Source organism: Malurus melanocephalus, unplaced genomic scaffold (genome assembly GCF_030028575.1).
Source record: "Malurus melanocephalus ecotype Western Australia unplaced genomic scaffold, MMel_1.1 scaffold_232, whole genome shotgun sequence".
Taxonomy (NCBI): domain Eukaryota; kingdom Metazoa; phylum Chordata; class Aves; order Passeriformes; family Maluridae; genus Malurus; species Malurus melanocephalus.
The window spans coordinates 851809-864392 of NW_026623464.1; the positions used below are offsets into that span (position 1 = coordinate 851809).

Here is a 12584-nt window from a genome sequence, read left to right on the forward strand (position 1 = left end):
TTTTTTTTTTAAATAGCTTATACTTTCAAGAATTCTTGCATGTTTCCATATTCTTACAGCAAATAGCAATTACTCTGATTGGAAATCCAGTTTCAATACTTATAAATCTTAACAGAATTTGTCTTTTTTTGGACATATTTAAAATATACYCTACAGATCTTTTTACTCTGACTCTTTCTAAAAAAAAAAAAGAAATTTTCAGCCTTTTTGAACAGACATTGGGACATGCATTTCATTATTAATTTTCTGTGTAATTAGTGGCTTGTGAGGCCAAAATTTTTAGTGGATTTGAAACAATATTGTCATAATAATCCAATTTTATGTGGGAACTATGAAAACTAATATGAAAATAAAAGTAATTTTAAAATTTAGATAAGAACTAAAGCAACAAAACCCAAACTTAGATACAAACTAACAAACCACAATGTCTTAAAAAAAACAGGAAAATAAACTTTTAAGTACAGATGTTTTTATCAATAAAAATAAGGGAAAGTGCTAGACTGAACAACACTAATCTAAGAAGTCTGGCTCTCATTAGCTCTTCGTGTTACACTGTGTAAATGATGAGGATAAATAAGGGTAAATATGRACTAATTGTTACAAATTCAGATGGCCGTCTGTACTTTGGGTGGTGTTTGTCCATTTTACTAGGTAGCAGGTACTTCTGGAATCCTGAAAACATTTTCCTTTAATAGTACAGAAAGATGCAGAGATCTGTAATCTGGTGCTAATTTCAGAGGAGTACAAAGTCAATTCTAGGTCAGCAATCCAAGAGAAAAAGTAGAAATAAGATCAATTTTCTTGTTAGTCTGGAAAAATTAGGTCCTAATATTAAAGCTAGAATAACAGAGCTTTCCCTCCTGTCCATCATTCTCAAAAGGTGAAGATTTTACAAGGTTTTACTAGGGATTCTTTGTCATTATAATTACAACCTCTAGTGAAGTTCCACTAAGAACATTTTAGATTTTTAAAAACATAATCAATCAGATCTTACAAGAGTAAAAAAGATTCCTACTCTTCCTCTGTTAGTGCAACTTCAGTGCTACTGGAAAAAATCTGAATCACTAAATTGACCCACACAGCTTGATCACAAAATTCATTGTGCAATAGCTGCACATCTGATTGTCCACCACACAACACTACTCCTGTTAATTCCACATATATGACAAATCCTAAAAATATTTAAAGCAATCTATATATTTGTTTAAGGATCCAACATACTACATAGTAAGAATAGCAATTTCTTTCACAGAAAATACTTAAAGCATTAGTTGAATATTTTAGTTAAGTACATTGAATTAGTTCAAGTATTTTAAAAAAACATAAATCTGGTACCAGATCATTACTAAATTTCTAGAAAAAATAATACGGTGAGAAGACAAAAAAAAGTAACCCAAATAAAAAATCCATTGCCACCTTTTTTTTTTCCTTTGCCTTATTTTGTTGGTTTGTTTATGAAAATTCAAATATTGCAGAACCCCCCAGAATATTTTATGTATTGGAAAAGATAAACTTTTGCATGAAAAGCATATCCTGACTATCCTTGTTGATTGTCAAAAAAAAAAAAAAAAAGGAAAACAAACCACCGTAATGGTGAATCCTCTCCTTCAATAGGTGCAGGGGTTTCTCAAGCAGCTGTTTCATCCTTCCAGTGGCTATGAATATGTCAAGCAGAAATGGGAGGGGAAGTTGATGGGAAGTGAAAATTCAGGTAGGGAATAATTTTGTGCTCACCAGGGGTCATGTGTTAGTTTTTTCATAGAGGCTGTTTTTGGGGCAGTTTTCCCAAGCAGCAGCTGCCAAATACCATCTTGTCATTGTGGGCATGCACCCTCTCCCATACATTCCCTGGCAATCCACAACTATGCTTTGATTTTGCAGCATTTTTAGGCTGCCCTGTGTGTCAGTAGTTTTTCAGTTTAGGCAGTCGGATTGGCTTAAATTGAAAGAAACCAAAAAAGGAAGCTGACGTGATATCTCAGAGACTTATGTGTGATGAAGTGGCACGGTAACTATGTTTGAGGTTCTCCTTCCCCTAAGTGAACAGGGATATCAGGCATCCTATCAATGCACTGCAAACTTCTCAGTGTCTCAATACCACTGTATTCTTATACCAGGGACATGCTCCTGAAGATGGCTTATTCAAATCACACAAAGAAAGCTACTGTAGTGGAAAATATGCAGGACTGGTTTATTTTTTTAATGGTTAAAAAAAAAAATACATGAAAAGAGAGAAGACAAAGAAATATGACAATATTAAGAATTTTGATACCACTATATTTCCTTTTCAGTTAATGTAAAATAATTGTTTTCCTTTCAGACCTTTTACAGTATTACTGGTCACGGGGTCTGGTAACATTAAATCTGGAATTATTTCTTGGTTATGATATGAGCAAGGTTTTAAGTATTGGCATCTAGACAAAACAAGAAATTAAATTATCCTATAGAAGCAAGAGCACCCATGGTGTCTGGCTGCTTAGTATGTAATGAAATGTAGACGAATATGGTGGCCTCGCTGTAGAAAATTTTTACAGCTTCCAGCTTTGACCAGCACATTCCTTCATCATCAGTCACTGCCTGGCTACCCATGGCTTCATTTTGATCATAACAAGTGAAAGTGATTTATGCCATATGCAAATTTTAGCTTAAYCACACAGGATGCACAGCTTTTGCACTGGGAGAAAGGGGTAATAAGCCAGAAGAACATGGGATGAGTCTTACAGTAGTGTACAAATGTGCTAGACTAGCAGCCCCGACACTAAAGAACAAGTTATTTTTTTTCAGAAAAAAATATGAAGAGCAAAAAGCTACCTGTACCTTTTTTTTTTTTTTTTTTTTTACCAGATACATATCTAATGTGCTAGCATTCTCCAGGCACTTTGAGGAAAGATAAGAACATTAGAATGAGATTTAGATCTATTTGGAAATTTAAATCAGGCATTTTTTAATGACTGTTACAACTTCTGGTCTCACATCAATCTACAAAGCAAAGTGTGTGAAGTGCTGTCCTCGTTCATTTAGGCCAAACCCTGCTCAATTCCCATGCAGTGTTTGGCAAAGGAGGAGTAGAAATGGAGAAGAGCAAACCCCACTGACAGCACTTAGGAAGTGTAACGATCTATGCACAGGCTGGCTCAACATATATAGAAAAGGAAAATTATTCATGTTTAAAGGCCTTCCAGTGGAGTTTAAATAAAAAATGTTGCTACTTAAGAAATTTAAAGTGGCAGCAGAGGCTGACACATTTCGTATAGAATTTTCTCCTGCAATCACACCTGCAATGGCTACTGGTTATTCAAAGAGTGTYATTTTGTCAGAATGAGCCAGTAAATCTGGAAAAGTCAGCAGAACAGATCTGTCAGAGGCTAAAGGGACAGATTTGGAAAAAACAAGCCAGTTTTGATCAGGAATGGCAGTTTTCTCCCAGCCCTTGCAGCTATATCATGACCAATATTCTACCCCTTCATATGCTAGCTTGTGTGCCAGTTAAAACCTTGCTTAATATCATGTTTTTCCCTTTGTGGCTCTACTGTGATTTTAATAATTATAATACATGGAATACTCAAATAGGTAGCACCTCAGTCTATGAGGTGTACTATTTGAATTTATTGCTTTTGTTTACAATAGTGTGGGGTAAAATCTAATGACTTCAGGGAWACTTCTGAAAGCATCATTACTGATGCTAAACTGCACCCTACCAAAGTCCCTTACAAATACATGAAACAGGTCACTGTTGACATAGTCTCTCCTTGCAATACCATTTATGAAATTCCAGTCATTTTCACTGTAATATGCATACAGTATTTATAAAATTCAAGTTCCATTAGCCAGACAACTGCACATCAGATGGCTGAAAACAAATGGCTGCAGCCCAGTATCATGTCGTTTTTTTTACATGATTACTCATTAGAAGTCATCTAAAGATTATGTGACAGAAAACATCTATTAGAATAGAGAAATTCAATTTTAAATGGCAACAACAGAGAAGCTTTGGGAAGAAACAGCACGGAGAATTTAACTGGGCAGCAGTGGTGTATGAAACAGATTAGGGAAGCAAGCAGTGATTACTTTTGGCAGCTTACATACTTGAGGTCGCACCTACAGGGRCTCATAAGTTAGCAAGATGTGAAACAGATAGAAGTTTGGTCTATTGTTGGCCTGTTCTTTAGCAATGTCACATTAATTCAGTTGAAGTATTGCAATATGTAAATATAATAGCTATGCCACAAAGGCTTATACACAAACAAGTTGTTTAGGCTTACTTTTACGAACTGCAGTTTTCAACAGTTTTCCAGTCACCCACAGATTTTACTTCAGTCAAAATAAAAGATAGATGACTTGAACACACAAGAAATTAATGCTAAGACTAAATTTTATACAAGATACTTCAATCATGTTGAAGTTACCAATTTAAAGATTTTGAATTCTCAAAATCTTAAAAATCCACAACCCTCCTTCCTCTGCACTCCCTGCCCTCCCTCCACTCAAACCATACATTCAGGAAAGAGGAGATGTTTACATAATCACCTCTTCCCACTACYGCTTTTTGCAAACAACTTCAGGCTCTTTCAAATAAAATGTACAGAGAATCATAGAAAAATTCTCAATTGAAGTGAGCTCAAGAGGTCTGTAGTCCAACCTTCTGCTTCAGAGCTGGGTTAACTCTCAGATCAGACCAGGCTGCTCAGGATTTTATCTACTCAGGTCTTGAAAACCTCCAAAAACATGACTGCTCAACTACTCTGGGCAGCCTATTGCAATTCATCACTGTCCCACCCTGAAAAGGATTTTCCTTATGTGCAGTTGTACCATCTCTGGGTGGAATTAATTCATTCTCATTACAGTTCCCCATATAGTGCTGTGGTTTAGATTTGTGACTGAAACTGTATTGATGAAGCATTAATGTTTTGCTGAATAGTGCTTGGACAGAGTGAAAGGCCTTCTCTCCCTCAGCAAATAGCCTGGGAGTAGGCAGAAGACCTCCTTTCTATCCATCTTCCTAGGTAAAGAACTTTGCACATGCCTTTGTTGAATTTACAAGATTACTGCTGACCTCCCATCTTGCCTATGTCTGACTGGAAGCCCTTCCCTCAGGCATATAAACAATTGCCTTTGAATATTTGTGATCAGCTAGCATGCTAAGTGTGCACTCCACCTCCTGCCCCCAAACTTTGATAAAAGATGTTATAAATTCAAGCCAGCTTCCAGAAAGTAGCATGAGCCACTAACTATTAGTAATTAACAGATGGTTTGAGCCTGACTACCCCACAAGTTTTTTATTTATCTTTCATATGTCCATTCATGTAGAAACAAAAAACCTGTTAAATTTTAGGAATATCATCTTTCCCTCTCATTTTTTTACCATTCTGCAGGAATGTATATGAAATTAGGTCCTTAGATTCTACTACACATCCTAATTACAAGCTGGCATTTTTTCTGGAAAAGGATAATGATGAAATGAGTTCTAAATATCAGACACAGAAAAATTTTCTCAATCATAAAAGAGGAGAGCTTTATTTTCTTTTATGACAAAGGAAAGAAACAACACCATTTCAGGATGGTAAATAGATTAGGAAGTATCAGCTTCCCACCTGCAAACCAGAAGCCAAAAATCACACAAGTGGAGAAGACACATCTTGATAGTTTAATGAAGTAACATATGACTTCTAGGAGCCACCTACACATTACATGTCATAGAAAACCGCACTATAGCATTTCTTCCAACTACTTTCAATCTAAGTCCTAATATGAACCTCTTTTCAAATTAATCTGGTTGTGAGCTATGAAGATTTTATTGCACCTTAGTAAAAATAATTAAATATCAAATGCAATAATAAACTGTTAGGTAGTAAAATACCATGGATATACACGCTTACAAGCAAACACAAAATAGCTAGATTCGAAAAAACAAGTGAGTACTTTTCCTTAACCAACAAAATATGCAAGGCAAAGTTCAGACTGAAAGAGTGTATAACACCACAGGCTTCACCTGCTCTGGGATAATGTTCAGTACCTGCCAGAATCAAGAAAACGACCTTTCCAAAAATTAAAGCATAAGCTGGATATTCAAAGGACTAGAAGGATATGGAGAGCCTGTTAGGAAATGAAAAGGAACTACAGAAGAAAAAAACATGCAATACTACCAAGTGCAGAAATGATAAGTTTGAGGTACTTAGATATTACAAAACAATTAAAACATAGCATGCGTAAGTGATAAATTAACAATTGCATGGTCTAAGCTGAAGTTAGTGGAAAACTAACCATGGTAATAGGGAGGAAGGTAGCAAGTATGAGAAAATTAAAGACCTGAACACTGATCCATCTGTTTCACTACCATAAGAGAAAAGACACCAAATCTTTTTTGCAATTATTTGAAAGTGAATAATATACACATGCAAAAAAATGCAGGAAAAAAAAATGAACATATTGCACCACTGACCAAATTAGATTAGATAAAGTTGGAAATCATGTTAATATGAGTATTCAGCTTTCAGGATTTAAGCTACTATTAGTGCTTAGCACTGCACTGTGGTTATGTGTATGAATTCATTCTGCTACTGAATTCATTAGCTACTACTAACTGCAGGTTTGGAACCATCTGTTTTCTCAAACTTAAAGAAACAAAACTCAAGGCCCTCATAACTTAACATCTGTCTAAAATAGACGTTGTACAGAAGTCAATGATTCTAATCTCTTTCTTATCCTAACACATTTCCAGGTGAAAAAGCCTAAGTAAAATTCATAAGTCAACAAGAACTTCAGTAACAATACATAAAAAAATATTTCTGAATGCAAATTATATTCACATAAATACATACTCCAAATCAGCAGCCTTTTTTTTCAGCTGAATATTTTCTTCAATTTGAACTTGACAAAATTCCAGAAAAGTTCCTAATTCTGATGCTTTGATTCTTTCAGTTGTGGGTAAAGCATGATGGGTTAAGACTTCACCATCAAGAAACTGTAAACTAGGAACGACCTTCAGCAAGGAAGACCTTGGGGAAAAAAATCATAATTAGTTCTTTGAAAAGATCTTTATGATAAACCACCAATTTTATTGATAAAATCATATAACAATACAAAACAGGAAGATAGTTCTCTAAATATTTGTATGTAATTGCCTTTATTTCATATACTAACATATTAACTAAAAATAAGAATTAAACACAGAACATTGCAAGATTTCTTAATACTTCACTGGCATAAACAGAACTGCTGAAACAGTGAAACAAGAAACATAATGGCAACAGTCTCAAAGCACTAGAGCTATAATTTTACCTACACAAACTTAACAGGGAAATTTGACATACTTACACACAGGCACCTGTAATGTATTTTATAATAGGCAACATAGCAAGCTAAGTAATAGGATTAAGATACAGGATTAAGAACTGACTTTGATGACACAAAAAATTAAATTTTAAAACTGCACAAAATACTAAACTTGCCAATCCTACTCCATTTACCATTTGCATATATGACCTTTACTGACATGCTATTCAGTATGTCTGACAGGAAAAAAAAATCTACTTTTGAAATACTGAATTTGCATCAGTAAAATAAATGAGAGTAAAGATGATATTTCCTTGCTATAAAAAGGACAGCTGGTGCCACTGCAAGAAAAAATGTGCATGAGAAATGTGCCTACCAAAAAAAAAGCATCATCAGTGTGGTATGGCTTATGTGACTGTGAGGTGTAAGCTGGTACTGAAACCTTGTTTGATATATTTCTTGTACCAGACCAAATTAGTTGAAAGTTTGAAGATTGCAAAATTATTTAGTACTTCATCAACATTTAGTACTTTAACTCAGTTTTAAGTAATACTTATGAACTCTTGAAAGAATACTAACTGTAGGCTGCAAACCCCCTTACCATTAAATAAGATAGGATTGTTTTCAAAATTTTGGAACTTTCTGACTACTCCCCATGAAGGTAAAGAACTACTTCTCAGCTCAGACAACATACACTAAGTTTAAAATCAAAGAAAGTTTCTGACTCTGTTATAATATACAAAATAACAGAATAGAAAATCAGGTTTTGCAGATAGAAAACTTTCCTTCTCTACTGCCCATTAATGAAGGCTAAGACTGTCTGAAGAACATTTGGAATACAATTAGGGGTTTAGACCAACAGTTCCTGAACACATACAGAGAAATTAGCGAAGTTGATGTTGAATAGCAATACATCAAAACAGAGACATATCAAACTTTTTTAATGATGGAAGTGTGTCTTAGAGCTGTGGAATCTCAACACTCATTTTTCCATCTGGGTTTCTCCTGGTGAAGGGCTGAATCAATATTTCATTTAGTGAAAACTTCCTGGTGCATATTCTGTCACTTAAGAGGCTCTATTAATCATTACAGYATTGAAACATATTCCCCTAGGAGTGCTCAGACTGATCCCAGGGTTTAATTTTTAGAAACAGATTTCTTACTACTTCACTTTTGTTGGTGTTATCACTGGCCGGACATGAAAGTACGAAACCGATTGGGAAATTTTACAACTAATTCCTTTGTTGGTATCAAGGGGTTATGTAAAGTTCATTGGAACATATTGTCTGAAGTTACAGTCAATGCTGTATTCAGCAAATCCATATTTCATAGTATCCCATAATTTAAATCCTTTAGACAAATGAATCTCCTGTCTAATCATAAAAGCTCTATTGGTTTAAGCAATCCAAAGTGTCAGCTCTCATAGTTAAACTGAAATTCAGAAAGCTTTTCCCTCCAGGTTACAAGTGAAATAACAGTTAGTTTCGTAAAAGTGAGAATTCAAACAATGGAAATAGAAGTCTAAAATATTTTCACAGTCACAGAATTCCATAAATGAAATTATCTGCAGGACGATGGGAGTACAAATAAGTCTCTTAATTAAAAAATCAAACAAACCAATCAAGAATGTACATCCACAGTTATCTTTTAAACTAATCAAACACTTCTAATTAAAAGTTTGAAATAGTTGGGTTTTTTCTTTCCATTATTAATCATAAATTTGTACAAAGATCTTCAGATGGAAGATATAAATATAAGGGTGATTTTGGTTTGTTGGGTTTTAGTGTGACCACTAAGACTAGGGCAGTGATCATCCCCCTGTAATTGCCACTAGTGAGGCCACACCTCAAGTATGATATCTAATATGCAAAAAAATTACACAAAAAATCTATTCATGTACAATTTTACTCCTATGGTTTACAAACCTATATAACTACTCAATTAATGGATTATGGTAAATGTACATAATTTCATATGTCGACTTTCTTTTCTACCCTACTAATTTATTATATAGAGACATATCATAGTTTCTAGGACTAGCTGTGTTATTTTTCAAATCATTATTTCAGTAATATACACCACTGAAGTGTTTCTACTATTTAACTAAGATACATACAACAATTGGTTGTCTAATTTAATAAAAAAACTTTGATTTTTTGATTCAGCAAATTAAATCACTTTTCTTACCTCCAGTTCTTTTCTTGTAGAAGAGGATTTCCACTCAATGACAACTCCTTCAGTTTATGGCAGCCACTTAACCATGTAAGGACATCTGTAAGGTCTGTAGTATAGTAGAAAGGAAGCTAAATATAAGTCTGGATGCAGAATAGTCTTATTTCTCATGAATTCTTACATGAAAGTAAAATGTACCTACATCATGAAGTCCTACAAGCAATACCACTATCTATACAATATAGTTTTAATTAATATCTATAATATTCATGTTTGGAAAATATCTGTATATTTTCCGCATAAATATCTCTTATAAAAACATGAGAAAGCCCCATTCAAATCAGTTTACAACTTAAAGTAAAAAGTTCTTATCTGAATGGGATGTTGCTTATTTTTTTTTTAACACAACTCACCTGAGAAACAATTATTTTTGACATCTAGCTTTTCCAAAGACACAAATGAATTTAAAGGCACAAGCTCGGTTAATCTAAAAACAAAACAGAAAACATTTTTTTAATTAAATAAAATAGCAGTTCATAAAGAGGACATGCCTTTGAAAGGTATTAATCAGAATTTTTTTTGTGAGAAACATGACCCTACAAAAAATGAAACATACTCAAAATTCAGAGGCAAATAAATTTCTTTGTTGCTGAAATGTTGTGTTTCCAGCACAGGTTTTACAACAGAGAGGCAGAGCTGAATTTTACTTTGTTTGGTACACTAATTATGGACTAAATGTTAGTTTTAGATTATTTAGCCTTATTGAAAATATGACCAAATTCAAAACCGAAAAAAAAATCATTTCAACATAGAGGTGACAAGTATTCCTACATGACAATGTAACATTTTAATAGTAAATTCAGAGAAACAGATATGAAGTCAACTGTGTATGTTCACTATTTTTTGAACTACATTGGAAAGTTACCCAAGTTCTACTCCTACTTAGTTCTATTAACTTTCTGCCATGGAAGTTTTCCATGGAATCAAATAAATATGAATAAGTCAATAAGTATTGACTCAAAAAAGCATTAAGCTTTTTATGTAGATCTGTACATAGTACTACAATTTCAACATTATAATTTCTCATCATCAGTAGTACATAAATATATTTAATATTCGTAGCAAATGCCATCATAGATATTACTGGCTAACAGTATGGCTGAAAAAACTGAAAATCCATGGCTTGGACTGTTGATTCATACATTCAGAAATATCTTAGGAAAACAAATGTGATATTTTGCAGGATTTTTATTTACAGTGAGTTCTCTGGATCTTTATCAGCATATGCTGTGGTMAATTAGAAATTGTCTACTGGACTGTCCTTGCCTGCTGTTGGCATTATGAGAGTTAAAACATTTCTCCGTCATTCTATAGCTTTCCCTTTACCAACATTCTTTGCAAAYTTTTTTCTAAGAAAATTCAAACCAGAAAGACAAAGGACATTACTGAAAACTTAATACTACTTGACCTTGTCACATTAGCCCTGGGCATAAGAGAGATATAAATTACAAAGAAGACACAAAAGTAAAAGATATTCACAAAAAAACAAGTTATAGCTTCCTTTTTCTGCTCCTGTTTAAGGCTTTAGCAGAACATGTTCAAGACAGAGTTTATGTAGTTTATGAGGCTATGTCAGAAAACAAGATTCAAGAACAGTTGCAAGTATTCATCAGAGAAAATAAAGATCGTGTTTCTGAACATGAATAGCAGTTACTGCTCAAGATGGTCTAAATCCTGCCATGCAACTGCTGTTCCCCAGAATAATTATCACTGATAGTAAAGACCAGTTAGCAGGAAGGAGGGCAAAATAACTAAAATAACTTTATCTTAATCTAGATCTTTGTGTAAAGCCCACATTTCTTTTTCATTCCTTAAATTAAAGACAGTTTAGTTTGCAATCACTACATTTATAAGGAACAAACACAGAGATTATAGGAAAACCATCAGTTAGACACTTTTGTTTCTTGAATACTCTAGTAGGCAGTACTTCAAGTACATTACCCACGATGCCACATACTTAGAGATAAATTTATCACCAGCAAAAAATTTCTGAAAATTATTTAGAAAAATCTAGAATGGTAAGGATAGGATGATGAAAACCATTATACATAGATATAGCTTTTTTCATGACTGACTTATTTCAACATCCAGTGACATTTATATTTATCATGATAATTCAGCAAAAATGGTCAAATTCAAAATATCATGGCTTGCAATGAGCTCAACACTCATATCTGAGAAATTCAATTACAAACACAGATACGACACATATTTAAATAGAGAGAATAATGTATGCTAGGAAAGAACTGAACTAACTTTTTAGCATTTCTAATATAAGCATTTTAGGAATAGCATGCACCTATATGCAAAAACGTGACAGCAACATGTTGACAACATACTTGATTCCGGCCAAAGGAGTTTCCCAAAAGAAAAAGGAGCTTTTGCAGATGACTGATTTTTTTTAAATATTAAATTTTTATCTATCTCACTTAGGTTATCTTAGTGAAAAGCAAGAGATAGCAAAAAAAAAAAAAAAGTCATATTTCTCATTAAAAAAGAAATGTTAGGAGGCATTTTATCCATTTTGAGGTTGAGAAAGATTGTCTCTCTGAAGAGCACATTGATTTAGTGTCTCACTGTAAAACTTTTAAACTAAGAAGACATCAACAAGTTACATAATTAAATGGGATTACATGTAAATATAAATGCCACATGAACTCTTTAACATACATTTAAAAATTATTAATTTTACAGAGGAAGAAGGTTTTTCCCTCCTACACATAAATATTTATCCACAACAGAAGAAAAAATAAAATGTCCCTTTTTTAAACTAACTTAACAGCTGTATCCTCAGGTGCTACAAAATAGAGCAAGGATCCTCGTAGTCCAAATTCTACAGTACCTAAGAGGATATTCATTGCTATCTTTGGTCAACTGCACATTGACCAAGAATATGCTTTGTATGTGAAAGCCACAATAAACCACTTAATAAAAGCGGCAGTGGTGAAATAGCTGTCATTTTTATATTTGAAGGAATTAATCACTACCTGTTTTAATTCCATTAGACTGCAGATTTAAAATAATTTCAAAAAAWTAATTTTTGGAGTTTTATCTTTGACAATTTCTAGTTTATGATGCAG

General features: G+C 33.5%; 1 protein-coding gene across 1 annotated transcript in view; it reads right to left on the bottom strand.

Annotated features, from left to right (window-relative positions):
• LRRIQ1 (leucine rich repeats and IQ motif containing 1) overlaps positions 1–12584 on the bottom strand; it is a 99434-nt gene that overhangs the window by 68369 nt on the left and 18481 nt on the right. Inside the window, exons 13-15 of the mRNA XM_057374760.1 lie at positions 9858–9931; positions 9460–9553; positions 6819–6995 (exon numbers count right to left, since the gene is read on the bottom strand). Coding sequence (XP_057230743.1) covers positions 6819–6995; positions 9460–9553; positions 9858–9931 — 345 coding nt within the window. The remainder of the gene's footprint in view (positions 1–6818; positions 6996–9459; positions 9554–9857; positions 9932–12584) is intronic.